This window comes from Cricetulus griseus, chromosome 2 (assembly GCF_003668045.3).
Source record: "Cricetulus griseus strain 17A/GY chromosome 2, alternate assembly CriGri-PICRH-1.0, whole genome shotgun sequence".
In the NCBI taxonomy this organism is placed as follows: domain Eukaryota; kingdom Metazoa; phylum Chordata; class Mammalia; order Rodentia; family Cricetidae; genus Cricetulus; species Cricetulus griseus.
Genome location: NC_048595.1, coordinates 345,188,302 through 345,210,307, shown reverse-complemented (window position 1 = coordinate 345,210,307; position 22,006 = coordinate 345,188,302). Strand labels below are relative to the sequence as shown.

General features: G+C 36.4%; 1 protein-coding gene across 5 annotated transcripts in view; it reads right to left on the bottom strand.

The window, feature by feature from the left end:
• The window catches only part of Zfr (zinc finger RNA binding protein), a 59,017-nt gene that overhangs the window by 29,260 nt on the left and 7,751 nt on the right, over positions 1 to 22,006 (bottom strand). For 2 of the 5 annotated variants that reach the window (XM_027401256.2, XM_027401260.2), the window contains exons 3-9: positions 15,734 to 15,757; positions 14,301 to 14,583; positions 13,282 to 13,426; positions 10,896 to 11,114; positions 5,068 to 5,315; positions 1,718 to 1,909; positions 944 to 1,235 (exon numbers count right to left, since the gene is read on the bottom strand). In XM_027401256.2, coding sequence (XP_027257057.1) covers positions 944 to 1,235; positions 1,718 to 1,909; positions 5,068 to 5,315; positions 10,896 to 11,114; positions 13,282 to 13,426; positions 14,301 to 14,583; positions 15,734 to 15,757 — 1,403 coding nt within the window. The remainder of the gene's footprint in view (positions 1 to 943; positions 1,236 to 1,717; positions 1,910 to 5,067; positions 5,316 to 10,895; positions 11,115 to 13,281; positions 13,427 to 14,300; positions 14,584 to 15,733; positions 15,758 to 22,006) is intronic. The other 3 variants (XM_027401258.2, XM_027401257.2, XM_027401259.2) reach the window with 3 other exon arrangements.

Genomic DNA, 22,006 nt, shown 5'->3' with positions numbered 1-22,006 from the left:
CCAATGAAGATTTTAAAAGAGATGACAGTTTGGTATTTTTTTTTTTTTCAAGAAGTGACTAGTAAGAACAAAGATTATAATGAAGAGACCAGATACAGAATGGAAGAAACTAAGTGTCTAAAATACAATGACAGCCTTTCTACCCTAGAAACACTGCATAGATGATAGGGAAATAGCAGGAGACAATAAGAAGAAATGTTAGTGAAGCTTTTCCTTAAAATAAAGAAAAATCAATCATTTTTACGAGTATTTTCTAGTACTTTCATGATGAGACATGATGGGAAGGGAATATCTATTGGACAACTAGTAAGCAACCAAAATCATTCTCAAAATTCAGGTGGGATTTTGAATTTGCCAGATTTTATAGTTACATACACTAGAATGCATAAAATTATCTAGGAATATGCTGCACAGAGAGATGAGACGCAGAACTGTAATCTTAAGAATAATGTCATTTAGTAAAATCATATAGGTACAAAATCAGTAAAATACCCCCAAAAGGATGGGTGGACATATATGCTAGGAGCTAAAATGCACCTTAGGTTTTACAGTATAGCAGTCAATTATGCTAAGTCTAAGTTAAGGCAGTCAACAGGATGAAATTAAAAACTGACCACTGAATTTGGCAGGGCTGTTTTTTGTTTTAAATAGTTTCTCATATTAGCTTAAGCTGGCTTGGAACCAAACCCAGACTGGCCTCAAATATGTCAGCCACCAGCTTGGCTCCAACTAGTTAGGTACCTGGTAGACCTGTAATAGGTTTCAGAAAAAGGTAGTACACTGTGGATCGATTAGGAAGCACAAAAAGAGAAAGAACAGAGGCTGCTCAGTAGTAGTGTTTGCCCTGCAAATGTGAGGCTCTGGGTTCAAGAACCAGCAACACAATGGAGAAGAAAAACCACAGAGTTAGAAGGAACACAAAGAATCAATCTTTTGTACTTGCCAACAAAGTTTATTTTTGGTGTAGATGTTTTCTTGGCAGCCATATTGGTAGGTACCGCTGACACTTTAGTGTTGGATGTGCTATTAAGAGACGAGTTTCCTGGAGTTGAAAGACCTTTCACTGAAGAAGTTGCAATTGATGACGTATTCAGAGTACAATTGCTTGCTCCAATACTTGAAGGAGAGGCAGTTGGTTTTGAAGCAGATACAGCTGTTGAAGAAGTAGCTTGGCTAACAACATTTGGTTCCGTTGAAGGAATAGGTTTACCAAGTTTTGTGTGTAATTTAACCACCTACAAAACAAAAAGCACACCTGTCAGGAAACTCAAATGTGTTGATTTTTTTTAAAGTTTGTCTGAGTGAGACTATAAAAATCAAAACTGTATTTTCTTAGCTATTTTTTTCAATTATGGTTTTATAGACAACTCATTATTTTTAACATAATCTCTGTGAAGCAGATATGGGTCCATAGCTTACTGATGAAAGGACTTGCCTATGAGTAAATCACTCTGTAGTTAAGCAAGGCATATGAATTAGTTCCAAATCGTGAAGTGGTTTAATTCAATTTAAAGGTCTCTAGTGAGTCTCTTTTAAGCAATGACTATTTGATGTTACCTTGATGTATGTTAATATATAAGCAAGGTTTATAATACACTCAAAGGTTTTAGAAATTGAAGTCATCTTTTTTCAAACCCCTGTTGAAAAAGTGAAAGTAAGTAGAGTAAGACATAAGGCTGTGTGTGTGTGGGTGGGAGGGGGGGACCAAAACACCTACTTTCTGATGCTTAGCACCACGAATGTGGGCAGCATATGCATCTGCTCCTGTACAAGACACATCACAGAGCTCGCAACGTAGCTGATTTTGTGTCCCACGAGTTGAGTTGTTGCTGCTGCTGGTATTTTGAGAGGCTTTCAATGCGGCTTCTTTTTTTTTATGTTTCTGTCCTTCTAAGTGCTCTTTATAAGTCTGTTTTGAACAAAAAGTACAAATTTTCTTTCTATAACATTCTATTCAATTTTCAGACCTCTAACACTCATTTAAAAATGGGATTATAAATTGGGTGTAGTGGCACATGCCTTTACTTTTAGAGGCAGAGCAGAACTGCATTGAGTTCGAGGCCAGCCTGGTTTACATGGTGAGTTCCAGGCCAGCCACAATTACATGGTGAGACCCTCTCAAAAAAACAAAGACAGACAGACTCCCCCAAACCCACCCCCCAAAAAACCAACAACAAAAAGAGAATGCGGTAAATGTGTGGTGGTGCAGACCTGTAATCTAAGCACTCAGTAGGCCGAGGAAAAGGATCATTGAGTTCAAGGCTGTCCTGGACTATGTAACAATATACTGTCTCAAAAAAAGGGGGGTGGGAGGAATGAGTGAAGAATGGATAAGAACTGCTATTTAAAAGTACCTACGGACATAAGTGATTACGTCCATATGCTCTGTGATTCTCTGTAGTTTACATAAAAAGAATATTCTACTATTAGGGTACCAAGGACTGAATTCAGAGACTTGAGTATGTTAGACATGCATTCTACTTTTGAAATACACATCCAACCTCCTAAGAACAGATTTATTCAATACTCTGTACATGGATGGACATGTGTGAATGGGTGTATATATGCTGCAGAGTACAGGGCAAGCACAACCTAGGTTTCTGTTCATCAAGAAATTAGCTCAGCCTTTTTTGTAGACAAGGTTTCCCATGGAGACCATCCAGGGAGTGCCAGGGATCTGCCTATCTCTGCTTTCTGAACACTAACTAGTAAAAGCTCAGGCCACATCAGACAAAATTTTTTATATGACTTCTGGGGATTGAATTTATAATGACATGCTTGCAAAGCCAATTCTTTGTCAACTGAGCTTTTCCTTATTCCTTACCCAATAAGTTGAATTACAAAGCACTATTTTTCTAACTGTACATGAGAGTACTTTGTAAAATATTGGACAAAAAAGGACAATGGCTAGCAATCATTCCACAAAAAAGATATAATTATAGAACTAAAAAATGAGGGGGAAACTGTAACTATATTATTAGAAGGGGGGGAAAAACTGCATAAAAATTCTTTATAAAAAGGTATATTTATAAAATTTAATTTTAAAACTCTGAATGCATTTTGTCACTTAACCTTCATTAGAATCTATAGTTAAAAACTAATAGTATACTAAAAAGTATATACATGTGGCTCAATTAAAAAGTATATACAAACCAAGCATAGTGGCTCATGACTTTTAATCCCAGCACTTGGGAGGCAGAGACAGGCAGGTCTCTGCATGTTTGAGGCCAGCCTGATCTACACAGTAAGTTTGGGGTGGGTGTGGGGGACAGGGGACCGACACGACATAGTGAGACCCCGTCTCTCTCTCTGAACAACAACAACAAAAACAACCAACCAACCAAAAAACCCAAGTTCCCAAAACAAAGCATATATTGGCAGAAAAGAACTAGAAAAATATATATAATGTGAAGAGTCAAATTTGATTACTCTCCCCAAATATGCTTTCTATACACCAAACTGCTGGTGTAAAATTTTCTTAAATCTAAACAATAATACTTATTTATGCCTGGTACCCTCAGAGGCAAGAACCCTTATGTCCTCTGAACTGTAGCTATGGATGAGTAATTATGTGAGCTGGAACATAAGTGCTGAAGACCCAACACAGCTTCTCTCTAAGACCAAGTGCTCTTAACCATGGAGCTATCCCTCTAGCCAACACTTATGTAAGTTTTATATAGAAACTTTTTTTTTTTTTTTTTTAAGAAGACAGACTCTTGTTATGCAGGTCAGGCTGGCCTTGAACTTGTAATCTTTCTACTTCTGCTGTATAGGTTGTTGTGATTACAGGTGTGTACCCCCATACTTGACAAAAATTGGACTTTCTCAAAGTTAAAACAAGTAAGGTTCAGGAAGGGATGAATTCATTAATAGACCCATGCTTGAATCACACATTTTAAAGTTTAGATGGCAGGATCATAGCAAAAACAAACAAACAAAAAATAATAAAGGACTCACACTCTTCATAGGTTGATCTTTTTTTAAGTGAGTAGAGGGAGACAGGGCCTTTAACCCAGACTGGCTTTATACAGACGATATAGCCAAGGATGACAATGAACTTCTATTCTTTTGCATCTATCCCTCAGTACTGGGATTACAGGTGTGCAGCAACTGCCATGCCTGGTTTATGTGGTTGTGGGGATTTGAGTCTAGGGACCAGTGCATAGGCCAGTTCTTTACCAAATGAACTACATCCCCAGCATCATAGTTCATCTCTCTTATACCTTTCTAATTTCCAAGTTCCCAGGCCCCTCATGGACAAGGTTACAGATGCTACATGCTATAAAGCACATACAAAAGTCTCATCAAAATACAATCCTTAAAATTATAGGTTAATTTGGGGCTGGGAGTTGGTGGTGCATGCCTTTAATCCCAGCACTAGGGAGGCAGAGGCAAGTGGATCTCTGTAAGTTCGAGGCCAGCCTGGTCTACAGAGCGAGCGCCAGGATAGGCTCCAAAGCTATACAGAAAAACCCTATCTCGAAACCTCCCTCTCCAATAAAAATTACAGGTTCATTTGAATAAAAAAATCTTTTAAAGTTATATATAAAAAGCAAAGGAGGCTTCCTAAAAGAAATGCAGAAGGGGGCTTAATTTTCTCATTTTTCACACATTTACAATCACTTTTACAGTTTTCCTGATTATTTCCTTTGTGTTACAATTTTTAAAGAAATGCTCAGTGAAATATGGCCATTGCTCAGTGTTTGCAGGAAATTGTTCACCAAATTCAAGCATGCTCAAGTTCTTTAAATAAAATAGCAAAATTATTTGCATACATCTATGTATTTTACTTGCATACATTAAGATCCCTGGATTATTTATAATACCTGTTATAAATCCTACGGAATAGTTTTTGGTATGGTTTAGGAAACAATGGAAAGTTAGAAATGCAGGCATTCTACACTGATGCAGTCTTCCACATGCATATTTTTGATCTATGGTGAACCAATGGATGTAGAATACACAGATGTGAATGTGCTTTGTAGGCACAGGAGTTGTTAGAACATCAACCCTACTCAACTATGAAAATAACCACTGAGACTCATGGTAAATACACAATATAAGTACCTGTGGTCCAGCACAGCTGATCTTACAAACATCACAATAGTGAATCTGGGGTGGTTTGGGAGGCTGTTTTGGTTTCAGTTGTTTATTTTGGAATGGTGTTTTTTTAGTAAAGGTGGTCCCTGTCCAGGCAGCTGTTGCTGCTGCAGCAGCAGCTGCTGCTGCTGCTTGCTTCTGTTGCTGCTGTTGCTGTTGGTAGTAGGAAGATGCAGCTGAATATACGGCTGCTTCATAACCTGAATAAGATGTACCTTACAAATAAAACGAAACAAAGATTATGTTATATGATTATAAAAGGACAAGTTAAATGTCAATTATAAGTTTAAATTCAATAAATGCTGACAAAAGGTAGATTTACATGTGCGTATTTACAGTATGTATATATCTTATTTCATGAAATTATCCCCAACACAAAACTTACCGGTCTTCTACACCAAGTCACTAATATATTTACTCGACACATATCAGGTGTTATGAACTTATAAGAAAGTATAAGATATATACTCCTTCACTTAAAAGATGCTTGCTGTTCAACTGAAGGAATGTGTTTTACAACTGTGGTTACAGAAACTACTGATCCTCTGAACACATTTTACAAAGCACTGGATTTAATGAACCTCAAGTAGGAAAAATTCCAAAGCACTTTATAAGGTAAGAAGATTTATGGCTGAAGAGATGGCTCAACCCTAAAGGCTAGGCTCACAACCAAAAGTAAAGTAATATTTGACAAATTAAGAGAACAACAGAAAAAGAAAGAGATACATGGCATGAAGATTTTAAGTTCCAGTGATCAATTTATGGATTATACAAATAGTAAAGCAAGAAAGGAACAAGCTAGTTTGTGAGGCAAGGTAATAAAGCTTAGTTAAAGGACAAGGTACAAGACCACAAAGCTAAAAACAGATAGGGTTCTTTCTTCCAAAACATGGTATTTTCTGGTTTATGTATAGATGTAATCTATCAATTTACATGATTGGAAGTCTATTCTTGAACTCCAGTGCACTGCATATTCACCATACCCTGAGGTTCCTTTAGCCTCTTAAAAATATGTAACAGGTGGGCAAGAAGTGAAGGAAGACCAAGATGGCAGAACAGCACAAAGCTTGTGAGAACTGGGACTGGAATTATTGCTCAGCAGTAGATGGCACAAGGACATAGGTCCAATCCTCAATACAGAGAGTATGGGGAACGGGACAGGTGAAGAGAATATGTAACTTTTTGTTCTTAAAAGCTAGTCTATTACAATCAAATGACTTCTGACCTATAGACACTAACACATCTACACACACAGAAGATGAGAGCTAAGATGTATGAGTAGCCAGAATCTTAAGAATCCCAAAACTGACAAGGCTAACCAAGATAAAGAAATCAGGTAACTTTTTGAGAAAAGTCTTTTTAAATTTTTATGTCAAACTATCAGGTTGTAAAATGCATATGAAATTTTAAGATAGGAAAATGTGGTAGAAGACAAGAAAATGCCCTAAAAGAGGGAAAAGTCAGATATACCAGTGATGACTATATGATCAGATAAGAGAACACTTGGTGTGACTGGTTTTAAGAAAAATTCTATAGTTCAATGAACTTTATTAGGAGTTCTATTAATATTAGCTTCTACTCAACAACCAAATCAAAAAACCCAAAACTAACCTCAAATAAATATAATCAAAGAACATTAGCCAAATACTTTCAAATTTATAGACAGAACCACAGTTTACATTTCACTGTTAAAAAAAAAAAACATAATAAGGCTAGCAAGATTGCTCAGAGGTTGAAGCATTTACTGCACATGTCTGATGACCTGAGTTCAATTCCTGGAATCCATGGGAGAAGGAGAGAACCACTCCTAAGTGTTGTCCTTTGACTTCCACGTGTAACAAGAGTGTACCTGTGAATACCTGTATGTGTGTACCCCCCCCACCCCCAAACCAAAACCAAAGCCAAACAAAAAACAACCCGTCTGACTAAAACCAATAAAGATATCTGGCAAGTATGGTGATTTATACATGGAGTCTCATCTATTTAGGAAGCTGAGGCAGTAATAACATTTGAGCTCTCGGAGCTCAGGCCAGTCTGGGCAACATGACTAGAAAATAAAAGGGAGGGAGGGAGGAGAGAGGGTGAGGGGTTTGTTTGTGTGTGTGTGTGTGTGTGTGTGTGTGTGTGTGTGTGTGTGTGTGTGCGTGCATAATTAAAAAAAACAAACCAGTAAAGCTACTTTTATGTTATTAATTAAAACCATGTGGTAGGCAGATCTTTTATACAGAAATTATAAAAATGAAACTTTGACCACATATATCTTTGGGGTGTATGTACATGTGTGTATTTATATTTGAGACTCCACTATATGGAAGGCAGTGTGCTAGATACAGAGAAGTTTTAGAAGCTATCCATAAGGTAGGTATTACCATCCTTAGAGACAAACATGCATACACACAATTAAAAATGTATTTTTTAAGTTTACGGCTTGGTGGCAAGCATCTTTACTCATTGAGCCATCTTGCTGGCCCATAAATTTAATTTTGACTCACTTTGCTACTGTACAATATTCTAATTTACAAAACAGTATATTTACAGGATACACTGTGGCATTTCAGGTACAGTAGAGTATTTTCTAATCTTTAATATAACATAGCAAGATGACTATGGTTAAGAACAATAGATCAAAAACCTCAATATAGGTAGCAGAGACATATTTGAGTGTAGGTGTGCATATTATCTTATCAATCATTCCACACTGTCCATGTGCTGAAATGCCACACTGTGTCTCTGTGTGGTTTATGTGCATGTTATTAGTGCAAGTGCCGAGGAGACCAAGTGTTGAATCCTTTGGAACTGGGGTTAAAGACTGTTGGTATCTACCTGACATGGGTGGTGGAAAAGCCATTTGAGTTATCTGCAAGAGCAGTACATACTCTCAACCACTGAGCCATCTCTCTAGCCCCCAAGCTGACAAATGAGAAAGAATCAACTCCCACAAACTGTCTTTTCACATTCACACAGGTACACATGCCCCTTCCATTAACTGCAATAAAAATTTTATAAAACAGCATAAACATTAGAAATGCTGTATACACACACTACAAAATACAGTATTATCCAGAGAATAAGATACAACGAACATTAAAAGTTTCTAAATGGTGTCACATTTATAAGAAACCACAGGGATCCTTCCTGAAATGGCTGCTTGTTGAATCAAGGGCAAGAAAATCTTAAGTGCTCAATGACTAATCTGCAATATCAAAATAAATAAATAAATAAATAAATAAAAGACTCGGAATAAAAGAATCCCATTGGTCAAATTCATGAAAATAATGACTTCCAAGAGACATGAAAGTTAATGGATTACAAAACACTGAATAATAAAAGGAATCTACAGTAGTGAAGTGGAAGAAGGGAACTCTTGGAGAAAAATCCTTAAGGATCAACATGTTAAAAACAAGAATTCCAACAACCACTAAAGAAATTCATTTACTTCCAAAATATGACAACCTGCAGTTGGTAGCTGGACAACAAGCCCATAGATTACTTAATTAAGGAGAAAAGCTATTTTATTAATGGAGATACCTGACAAGCAATATTTGAACCAGTGATCAAATCATGGATTAGAAACAAACAGAAAGAACATTCAAAAGTAGTTTTTCTAACTTAGAAAACTGGCTGAACCTAAATATTAAATAAATAAATAAAACAAAACCCCACAATACTGATATGTCATGGCAGGTATATTCATTTTCCCCAAATAAGTAAATGTACAAACAACAGCAAACCATAAAGAAAATACAAATCAACACCAAGTTTGATGGTGCATACATATAATCTCAGCACTTAGATGGACAATGCAGGAAGATCACAGTGAATATAAAGCCTGCTTAAGCTATACTCCAATTTCTAGGCTAGCATTAAGAACAGTAAGACCATGTCTCAAAAACAAACCACCCAGATTGTTAAGACAATTCAAAATTGAACTGTCTATGTCAGCAGAAAAAAAAAAAAACACATAGATTATTTACCCTGAGAAGTATATCACTTAAGATTTTACTCTGCCAATCTCAATCATTTTAATTTTACATTTTATATAGGAAAAGTTGGGAAAAAAACCACCAAATTAAAAAAAAAAATTCACATATATATTTGACAGTACCCATGTTTGATTTCCATTATTAAAATTGTGGTTCACTGGGTACAACTGTGGTTCAATTCCTACTACTACTGAAAAAAAAAAAAACCAAAAAAATAAAAATAAAAACAGAAACAAAAAAACCCAGTTGATAAGGCACCTGCCTTTAATCCGAACAAAAAAGAAAGTTGCCATCACTGGGGCTGGGGAGTTGTGGGGTTTACAGCCAAATCTGAAAATATGAGTTCAATTTCTGGGATTCACATGGCCAAAGGAGAGAGCAAACTTCTACAATTTGTCTTCTGACTTACACACTCTCTCTCTTACATAGAACCATTAATAATCTGTCATTAAAGTATATAAAGTATAGTCAACCTGAGAGTTCTTGACATTGTGGCTAAGTAAAAGAGTATCTTTATTCTTAGGAAATATTTTCTGAAGAACTTAGGGCAAAGTACCAGATTGTATGATTACATCTTATAGAACATATGCAAGAAGGAAACTATGACCAAAGATAATGTAGACACTGAAAAGTATATCCAATAGTTTTCCACTGCAATAATCCTGACTACAATTGTTACCAATCAACCAAGCCAAGAAGCAGAGAAATTTAACCAGGAAGTCCTATTTGAGTAGAAATATCAGTATCTTGAAATTGAAAAGGATTCATTCCCTAAATTAAATAAGGAAATCCTGGACCATGTCTTTACTCTTAATAAAAAATGATTCTCAACCCAACTTTCTTTAATCAAGTCCCCATCATTCACCAATTTAGTCAGACTTCTCAGTCAAGACCCTTTCCTCATTCCAATCTGATTCCACATGCTGCCAAGATAACAATCATATCAATGTACATAAGGCTTTGCGCGCGCATGCGCGCGCACACTCCCCCCCCCCCCCCGGTCTCATCTCGCAGTATCATGGGTTGCTCTTCCCAAACTATTTGCTTGCCTAGTTCCACTGTATTCTTAGAGTCAGGGCTAAGAAATCTGAGAAAAATAAAGATATCTTTAAAAATTCATTAGCTAGGCTTCTGATACTCAGGATACAGTAAAGCAGCAAAACTATCTATGCCACCTTAGAGTCTTCACAGAACATGACAGGGTATTAAATACTACAAGCAATATATATATAGCAGTACAAAGACACTACAGAAACACACATGAAATTTTTCATCCCTGCATAATTAACTACTCAGTCAGAAATCAAAAGTCATTGTTATTTAAGAAAAGTGAGTCATATAGCCACAATCTCGTGGATGTTTATAAAAAAAAGTTGCCAACATTTCCAGGGACTATTTATTTATGACAATAAATATAAAGAATTAGCTCACCAAGAACCAAAAGAAACAATATAGATAATTTGTCTATGGTAATCTTCAAGTGTTAACCTAAGTTTTCAAATTCACTATCAGAAAACAATCTTGCAGAAGACGTATGTTATCTCTTCTAACTAAAAGGCTAAGTCAGAACACATGACTAGCTTTCAAATTTCCCCAAAGAGCAATATATTCTGCTAAGGGTTTCTACTACCACCATCATCAACAATAACATTGCTTATAATATGGACCTTTTGTCACATTAGGTACAAATACTTATAGTAACAATCATCAATTAATTCAATTCCTGCTACAAGTAAAATAATACCAGAGAAAATCAGCACAGTCAACACTTTGCAATTTGTTTACCATTTAAAAACAGCTTGTCAGTCTTACCAGAATAAGTAACTGCCGTGGTACTGTAAGTAGCACTCTGAGTATAGGACGGCACCACAGTAGCCGCAGCTGCCACTGGCTGTACAGTGGAGGACACAGGATAAATGGAGAACGTAGTGGTAGCTGGACTTGGTGTGGCTGGTTTTATGGCTGTCACTTGTCGAGCTTGCTGGGCTTGAGTATACTGTGTTGCACCTTGACTATAACCTGCTTTAGGAGCTAAAGCAAGAAAGACATCAGAAAAAGGGAAGTGCAACTACAGTCACTGTAACAATATACTTAAAAAACTTAAAAGCAATAGCTATCAGAAGTCCAAGCAATTTCCTTTAAGCAAACAATACAATTCTTACTACTAATATGAAAAAAAAATGTAAATTCATTTACTATCTTTCCCCAAAAGTCTCATTTCTGGCAAGACAGTTCATCAGAATTACAACCTGAACAGCAATACTATTTATAAATGACAGATAAAAAGTTTTTGTATAACTTGTAGATATATGAATATTTAAATCAATCAGTGTACTTGATTAATGTTGTAAACAGAATAAAAGAGAGCTAACTTTATATTTCAATTCATATTAAAAATTTCAGTGTTTAATCTTGAAACTTACTCATATACCATCAATTACATTTTGCTGATTTATTCAGTGAATTTAACTCCAACTCACAAATGTCACTTTATTCTTCAAATATCTTGAAATTTTTTTTCTTGTTATTTCCAGACAGGGTTTCTCTGTGTCCTAGCTGTCCTGGAACAAACTCTGTAGGCCAAGCTGGCCTTGAACTCACAGAAATCAGCTTGCCTCTGCCTGTCAAAAGCTGGGATTAAAGGTGTGCACCACTACTGCCTGGCTGAAAAAAGCTATCCTTAAATGGCTACTATTTATGTTTTACTAAACCTTGTCTACAACAACTCAAATTATGAAAAAAGAAATCTTATCAATAATACTCATTACTAGTCACTCATTAGTGATTTCATTTCTGAGAAATGCCCAAATACAAGAGTAAAGAGTTAATTGATGCTCAGTTAAGATGATTTTAAACTTATCTATATCTGATCCAAACAACACAGATGAAGATAGCAGTTTACAAAAAACCTAATATCCAAGACATAAATAACTAAAAAGTCAGTTAATGTGAAAATTTAAAAATCAATCAAGATCTTCTGATTCTCACATAATTCCACACTCTTAAGCACAAGACTAGCTTTGGAATAACTACAAAGCTTGTTTATTATATAGACAAACAGAAAAGTGATTATAAAAAGGCCAGCCATTGCAACTTTAAAGACACACATATACACAATCTGAGACAGGGCCTTACAATTACTAGAAAGCCCAGTTTGGCCTCAAATTCATGCCTCCCGTATGCTAGGATTATAAACATGTGGATGTTCACCTCCAAAATAGTTTTCAATCACTTTTAAGAGATTTACAAAATCAAGACACCAAAAAGATGTGGGCACTACTTCATGTATAGATGTGTATAAAGAACAGAGATGGACAGGGAAAAGAAATCACTTCCTGTGATAATAAAGCCAGTCTGACCTTTTTTAAAGCAAAAATTCTAATTCATCTTCAAATATAAGGTACTGTTCAATCTTCAGACCCCAGCCTTTTTTTTTGAAAGAGGGTCTAATATAGTCGAGGCTAGCCTCAAACCTGCTATTCAGATGAGGATAGTCTTGACCTCCTGATCCCCCTCTGCTGAATGCTGGGATTACAGACATGCACCATCATGTCTAGTTCATATGGTGTTGTACAGTTGGACACAGCACCTCATGCATACTCGACAAGCACTCTCCCAACTGAGCTACATTTCTAGCTCCTCAGTTTTAAAATAAAGCTCCTTAAAAATGGTTTTGTTGTTGTTATTTTATAGTTCTCAAGTCTATAAAGTAAGTCCATCCTTTAAAGTCTACAAATATAGAGGCTTCTACAAAGACAAACCAAAAAAAAAAAAAAATTAGTTTTACAAATTGGAAGAGTGAAACCCATTATCAGTGGTTGGTAACAGAACCACCTGTCATTGCGGAAAAAATACGGGCCCATAAATGTACCATTGTTTACTAAGACTGTCAGCATTATAAAATGAGGCATGTCTGGTATAGCATGTGGTTACAAGTTAGTGTCATAGCTTCTTTTGAATGGTTAATTCCAGCGAAAGGAATCCCATGCTGTAAACCACAAATGACATACACTTCCAGAACAAAAGGACATCAACTTATCTCCTAATCATCTCTTTGTGACTCAATGGCATTACAGTAGTAGAAACAAGGACACTGACAGAACCACTGTAGATGGACTCTGCAGTTTGTTTTCATTAGAATATCCCAAATCATATATTTCAATAACACAATAAAACTGTTCATGTTCATAAAGCCCACCTGTCTGATAGTAGGTTTCAGCAACAGAAGGCTGAGGCTGGGCAGCGGCAGCCACAGCAGCAGCAGTTGCTGTTGGCTGTTGGTAGTACTGCTTACTATCATAAGCTACAGCAGGGGCTGTGGATCTTACATATGAGTATGAGTCCTAAGAGAAGAGGAAAAACAAAAACAAAAGCTTTAAGTGGCAGGAAAAAAAAATCCTTACTGTGTAACAAAGAAAAATAAGACAGAGTTAGTTATAGGCCTAGACATATAGTTTTAATACAACTATCAATAAATGATTAGTTTATAATAAGGAAATAGGATATTAATAAATATATAAATAGTAATACAAGTTTCAATACAAATACAACTAATTTTTAACTTTTTAAACTAAAATCACAAAAGCACTTCAAGCAGTATGTTTTACTTCAATGAGAAATCTGAAAAACATTGAAATATATCAAGTAACCCAATTTCCTCAAAAGCAAACAAACAAAAAAACCTGACTTTAATTTTGCCTTTAAAGATGAATCCTATAGTATTAGACAAAGAATTTCCATGAGACTAGGTGATACAGCCCGAAAGTATTAGGAAGAGAACCAGCAACTTTGATAAGTTTCAAGAAGAAAACATGTAATATTTATTCAATGTAGCTTATGACTCTGAGCTTCAAACTACCCTGTTTCAAATGGACAAATAATGCCCACTTGTATATACAAAGGGCATTTTTCCTATGTAATTTCTTTTCTCCATAAACTTAGGGTAATATGAAAGCACTTAAACAATGATTGTGTAAATGTTTAAAAATTTAAACAAACACAGATATGTATAGTAGGTTAAAACTAGCAAAGAGGAATTAATATAAAATCCACTGCAAAGAAACTGAATGCCTGGTTCATACATACCCTTAAATACCCAGGAAATCATTCACTTTTCTCTATCACTCTAAGTACATTTAGAAGTACGTTAGGCCTTCTATTATACCTGAAGCCATTAAATGTATATGTTGAGGCTACTGAAACTAGTCGCTTTCTTACCTGATAGTTTTGTGTAGTAGCTGGGGGCGGTGGTGGTGGTGCTTCTTGTTGCCGCTGGGTGTAACCATAGTCTGTTGCTGTGTGTGCAGTGGGGTAGCCTCCATAAGCAGCAGCTGTTGCAGCCGCTGCAACAGCTACTGGAGCGGGCCTGGCAACTGCAACTGTGGCGGCTGCCGGTGCATAAGCAGCAGTAACTGTATGAGCAGCTACTGGAGCTTGATGGACAGTGTAGCTAGCAACTGTAGTTGGATGAGAATAGGCTACACCCGAAGCTGGCTGCTGGCTATATTGTGAAGTAGAAGAATAAATATAATAATTTAATTTTAAAATCAAGCAGTCATCTTAAAAATCATTTATCAACTTAAAAAACCAGAAGTATGATTTAATTTTTAAAATAAAGGAATCATCTTAAAATTACCAATTAAAAGCATATTTTTTAAGTAATGTAATTACTGACTACAGAAGGCCAAGTATTTGAACTCAATACTTGCTACTCAATACTGTTACTGGTTATTGTTTTTTTTTTGAATTTCCATTCAATTACAATACTTTATATATTCACATATATTATGTGTCAGATCATGAATCACATGGCCAAGCAAGAGTTACAGAGACATGAAATATCAGGAAAGAAAAAATTTGAACCAAATCAGAAATTTTATAAAGCATTTGTATATATAGTTCTTTTATTCTATATTATAATTTAAAATCAACAAAAAAGACTATACAACTTACAGTGAAATATATGATTAAATTTCCAGCTTACAAGTATCATTTCATTAAAATTAAGTTCTTTTAGAAATTTAATAGGGGTTGTTATAAAAGGCCCTCAGGTAGATGCTTTGCAATCATTCCCATATTTAAGCCTCAAAAGGCAAAAGCATTTTCCAAAAATAGTAACCAAATGAATCCACCTAAAATTCTTATAGAAATATTACTTTAGCTTCTAAAATAAGAATCTATGTCACATAAAACTCAAGTCATACAGATGCACAAGCCAGCACAGTTGTCATTGAAGGTTCACTTGCTAAGGCTTTACTTACTACCAAGGTACACACACCTTCTCCAAAGCAGAGACACCCAATAGCTGAAAGGTTTTGGCTGACAACAAGGTTTAGTATGAGCCAACAGTTAAGAATAGCTGGGGGTGGGGTGGGGGTATGAGTTGTTGACAGCACTAACAAATTACAAGTATGTGATTTGTGGGTTATAGGTACAATGTATTCTGTATTGATGTGCATGGCAGCATAAGAAAACTGTACAGAATTAATACTTTGGGCCACCACATTTAACCTGCATTATGGAAAACACTGATCAACTAAAATTTAACCAAAAGGAATCAATAATGAAACTTACAGATAAGGATTTTATTTCATATAAAAGTGGAAGATTCTAGAAAAAGTGATAGCTGCCTTCTAAAAGAAGACACTTACTCCATGCTGCTCCAGAGAACAGAACTAGAACCAACAGATGGAAGTTACAGGGTGCCAGATTTCAGTCCAATATGAAAAAGAAAACAAAAAACAAAAAACAGAAACAAAAAACTTAGAGTCCAAAGAAACAGTTTCTACTTGGCTGAAGTTCCTATATTCTAATATAAAACTAGCCAATACTTTCTGCATAAATGACAATTACAGAATAAGAAAGATAAGCTCACATTCTCACAATGGGAAATCTGCCTAAATAACACATGTTTATTATGGATAATGTGGCACTTAAAAATTTTATTCATTTATTTACTATTTCGCAGTGACGGAAATTAAAATTAGGACTCCTCACATGCTAGGTAAGACTCTACTAATGAGCTATATTCCCAGCCTCATTTGACATTCTTAAAAACAAAACAAAACAAAACAAAGAAAACTAGTGTGTGTGTACATGTGAGATGTATGGATATGGAGGTCAGAGGAAATTCTGTGGAGTTGGTTCTTTCTACCTTCATCACCTGCACCTGTATCTTCTCGATGGCCCACAACTGGACATTCTTGAGAGAACAGACTATAAGTTGTGATTTGACATTCATATGCATGCTATGGCACATGTGCTACTCCCCCCACTCCCCACAAAAAGCAATAAAGAAGTTTTAAGTGTGTGTGTGTGTGTGTGTGTGTGTGTGTGTGTGTGTGTGTGTGTGTGTGTGTGTGAGATATAGTAATGCAGCTCAGTTGGTACAGTGCTTGTCTACCTAATATACTGAAAATCAAGGGCTCAATCAACACTCAAATCCCATAAAACTGGTGTGGAGACACATAACTGTAATCCAAATACTTGGGAATTGGAAGGTAGGAATCAAATATTCAAGGTCATCTTTGGTTACATGAAATCTATTCATACATATTCCTTCCTTCCTTCCCAGGGCTTCCTAACCCAGTTCTGTTTTACACAGTCAGGTCCCTATACTCATCATCTGGACTGGAACCTTAACTTCTTTTTGTTGTTGTTTTGAGACAGAGGCTCCTGTATCCCAGACTGACCTTAAGCTTACTAAATAGCTAAGGATGACCTTGAAACTGAAACCCTCACTCTCCTGCTTCAGTCTTTAGAATGCAGGATTAGAGGTTTTCATCATCACACCGAGTTCATATGTGCTAGGGAATCCAACTGAAGTGCTCCCCACAGGGCAAGCACTCTATCAACTGAGCTACATCCACCAACCTGAGAACCATAACTCTACCCAAAGAAGTCCCAATTCCTAGGGTAGCTGAGGTTTTTTCATTCAAATTAAAAACTGTCTATTGTATTACTTTAAAGCCATGCAGAAAATTTTTAATTCCAAACATCCCCCCACCCCCACCCCAGGATGCTATGATAAGATGACCAAACTAGCTTATACTAATCCAATCACAGGGGCCAATAAATTTACCTTAAAATTTCAGGTCAAAGTTCAGGAGTGAAGCCTAGCATGAGAGGCCCTGAATTTGATCCCTGGCATTGAGGATTTGACTGCAGGATAGTCAATACCAAGTTCAAAATATCAAGTTAAAAAAAAAAAGAGTAATTGCCTATTTTATAACAGTAAAATAAAAGGTGTCATCTCCTTACATACAATGTAAAATTTAAAAAGAGCTTTTGAGTAATCATTTCTCTATTTAAAGCTGACTAGATTTTGTGAAAAACAAAATCTAGTCAGCTTTAAACAGAGAGAAACTAAGTAGAAAAATCAAGAAATGTAAACTGGGTATGGTGGGATCATGCCTTTAATCCCGACCCACAGGAGGTAGTCAGCAGCAGCAAGCTGAGTTCGAGACCAGCTTGGTCTACATAGAAAGTCCTAGCACAGCTGAACAACACTCCCCAAACAAGCAAATCAGCCCCCCAAACATTAGTAACAGTATGTGTAATAAAGTTTAATGAAAAGGGCTGGAGAGATGGCTCAGCAGTGAAGAGAGCACTTGTTACTCTTCCAGAGGACCTGGCTTTGATTTCCAATATCTACATGGTGGTTTGCAACTATCTGTAACTCAAGGGATCTGATGCCTTCTTCTGGCCTTAGAGGGCACCAGGCACACAAGTGGTACACAGATACAGATGTAGGCAAAACACCCAAACACATAAAATCAAACATTTTTTTTTTAGTTAAAAAAAGAAAAAAGAAGAAACTCTTCACAAGTTAGACATAAAAGAGGTTACTTCCTTCAATGTCAAGCATGGAAAAGAAACCAGGCATAGTGGTGTAGACCCGTAAAGCTAGTATCTGGGCGGTGGAGGATTCTAGACTAACCTCAACTAGATGAGATCCTGCCCCAGAAGTTCAAAAAAAAAAAAAAGTATCTAGACAATTATTAATGTTATGCCATAAAATTACTCTACATTCTTGGATTTACTCTGGAAGGTAATGACTAGTTTCTTACCTACCCACTTACCAAAAGCTAAGCTAGAAGCCTTGAGATACTTCTTTGGGGTGGTCATGGTGGCACATGCCTTAAATCACAGCACTCTGGAGGGAGAGGCAGGAAGACCCTTTGCTCTGTGAATTTTAAGGGAATCTGACCTACAGAGTCCCAGGCCAACCAGTGCTACACAGTGAGGGCCTATCTAAAGATAAATAATGTTTTTCTGGCAGCCTTCCTTCTTCCTTAAAAACAACAAAACAAAACAAAAACAACCAAAAAACCCTGAAGGGTGACAGGCAATTCATTATCAGGTATTTAAAGAAAGCATATTCTCAACTGCAAAGCAGGCTAAGTCTGACAGTGCAGGAAATACATCAAAGATATATTTTCAAAACTTCTAATTTGTGTCATAAAATAACTTTACACTAGTCAGAGATAAGCCTAAGGAATATACATAAAATAAAGACAAAAATATGAAAGAAAAAGAGGTCCAACATCTAACTAGAAAGAATGCTAGAAAAAGAAAAAAGTGAATGAAATTAAGAAAAATTTCAGCTACTAAAGGGAATCATGATATTTTCAAATTCAATCAGCTGACCTCTACCAAAGAACCAACTTGGAGACATTTTTCAATTTTTTCAAAAAGAAGTCCTTCATTTTTCCAGAGAGGAAAAGAATAGTGTATTTTATAGTTAATAGAAAATTAGACACTAGTAGGTCATCAACAGTAGGGTAATATCTTTAAAATTCAAGATAAAATGATTATTCTATAGAGAATAAGTACTTTTTAAAGGCATCCAAGGCAAAGTTTTCCTATTATATATGTACCCAGACTAAGCAAAAAGTAAACCAAGGTAACAAATTCTACAAACTACAGAGGAAGATGAAAGCCTATGTCTATAACTAGCAGGCTAGAGATCAGAGCAAGGTCAATGGTTTAGAATCAAACAAAGTACAAAACCTTTGACAAAAAGATGAAGATAGGAAACAAAAATAACAAGATATAATCACTAGGCCTGTTGACACATGCCTATAATCCCAGTTAAGACCATTAGTAGTTAAAGTCATTCTTGACTACATAGTAAGTTTGAGGCCAACCAACCCTTTCATAAACAATAATAATCACGACAATAACAACAAGGGTATGATCCCAAGAGGTCTTACAGTAGGACAGAAAGTACAATTAAAAAAAATCCATTTTAAAAAAAAAGATTTACTTATTATATATACAGTTGTCTGTCTGCATGTATCCCCGCCCACCAGAAGAGGACGCCAGATCTCATTACAGATGGTTGTGAGCCACCATGTGGTTGCCAGGGATTGAACTTAGGACCTCTGAAACAGCAGCCAGTCTTAACCTCTGAGCCATCTCTCCAGCACCCTGAAAAATCCACCTTAACTTAGATTTTTCCATTAAGTGGTACAGGATTGCAAATGGTTTCTAGTAGGTTTAGAATCATAGCCTGGTATCTGACTCCACAGTGATTACTACTTACTATTAGAATAAGACAAGTTTTTGTTGTTTTTAAAGTTTTAGAATCAACCTAAATTACAGAAGACAAACCAGAGAACACAATAAGCAGTAAAAACTGTAATGCAAGAGAGGGGAGAATATATAAAAAGAGGAGAAGCAGAGCACAAATATTTCAAGGTTCCTTACTTATTTACTCGGTTTTGGGCTTTTTTGTTTTTGTTTTTTGAGTAGGGTTTCTGTGTACCCCTGGCTGTCCTGGAACTTGCTCTGGAGAACAGGCTGGCCTCAAACTAAGAGAGATCCACCTGCCTCTGCCTCCTGAGTGCTGGGATTAAAGGATCGCACCACCATGCCTGGTTATGTTTTAAGATTCTTAAAGCAGAGAATAAGATGCTGTTATCTTCAGAGGAATTAGAAATGTAGTACACTATCTGAATAAACAGTCTACCACTGAATTCAGTAAGAGAAAAGTAGTTTGACATATGAAACTGAGTACAGAAGATAAAATTAATTGCATAAAGTTGATTAGGATAAATTATATATAGTAAAATAGACATTTAGTGATATAAAATTGATACTAAAATAAAAATAGAACACACTGAGCGTGTAGGCCTCTAGGAAGTGAAAGCCTTTAGTGTTTTCTTATATATGAATGTTTTGCCTGTGTGTGTGTGTGTGTGTGTGTGTGTATACCATGTGCATATTTGGTGCCCATGGAAGCCACCCTGGGATTGGAATTATAGATAGATGGTTATGAACATGTGCCACTACTGTTCAACCAAAAAGTATTTTAAATTTTTAATTTTTATGTGTATGGGTGTTTTGTCTGCATCTATGTCTGTGCACCACATTCAGGCCTGGTGCCTGAGAAAGTCAGAAGAGAACATTGGATCTCCGGAACTGGAGTTTGGGATGGTTCTAAGATACTACTATGGGGGTGCTGGGAACTGAACTAAGGTCCTCTGTAAGTGCTTTTAACTGCCAAGCCATCTCTCCAGCCCTGTTTTGTTTATGTATGTGTGTGTGTGTGTGTGTGTGTGTGTGTCTACACAGCAGTTATGTGTGGGTACCTAGGAAGCCAGATGTGTGTGTGTGTGTGTGCATGTGTGTGTCTACACATCAGTTATGTGTAGGAAGCCAGAAAAGGGTATTGGATCCCCTGGAGTTGGCCTTATAGCCAGTCACGAGTCAGCTGGTATGGGTCCTGAGAACTAAACACTGGTGTCTCAACTGCTGAGCCATTTCTCTATACTTCTAGAAAAACATCTTTAAAGTGAGGAATAGTGTCTCACACCAGCAAGTACTTTGAAGCAGCAGGATTATCACAAGTTTGAAGGTAAATGAACTACTTAGCGAGTTCCAGGCTACCCTGGACCACAGAATACAACTGTCTTCAAATACAGTAATAGTTTTTAGTCAGATCCTCCAATTTCCTATTTTAGTATTTCAGAGAAAGTCAAGAATGGGGCGCTTGAGAGATTGCTAAGCCGTTAAGAGCACCTGATGCTCTTCAAAAGGATCCAGGTTTGATGTGCGTTCTCCCCCGCCCCCCTTTGAGCCCCACAAGTGTAAACCTTTGAGAGCTCGGACTCCAAAAATCAAGTACCAGTATTACATGAATTATACCTTTCAAACTTTTTTTTTTTTGGAGACAGGGTTTCTCTGTATTGCTTTGGAGCCTGTCCTGGATCTTGCTCTGTAAGCTAGGCTGGCTTCAAACTCAGAGATCCGCCTGCCTCTGCCTCCCAAGTACTGGGATTAAAGGCGTCACGCCACCAACCCCAGGCTTCAAATGTCTTTTTAACATACAGAATATTCAAAGGAACAAAAAGCACATGTTTACTTTACTAACTTGATTTCTACGTATTAAGAGTTACACTTCACAGGGCTTTATCAAACATTAAAAGATGCTACACTTCAAAAATGATGTTAACGCTCTGCCCTACTAGAATGGTGCCATCAACAATTTATAGATAAGGTCTGTGTTGCCCTTTCAACCCTTACTAAGTAGATTAAAAATGTATCTGAGTAATTCTAACAGTGTCAGTTATTCGATTTCTAAATAATAATGTAGCTGACTGTATGGAAAAAGCAAATACATACCTTTAAGCATTCTATATGCTATACATTCTAGCTCAAATATCTATATAAGCATAGCTCTACCTCTAAAGTCTTTATCTTAATCTATCCATCCTTTTATTTTTCCAAATACTTCTTAATCATTTCTTACAAGATGTTCTAACACTTTGCTTGTTTCACTACAATCATTAAGATCCCTTTATCAAGTTGCCTTTAAAAACATATTTTGGGTTGGAGAGATGGCTCAGAGGTTAAGAGCACTGACTGCTCTTTCCAGGGGTCCTGAGTTCAATTCCCAGTAACCACATGGTGGCTCACAG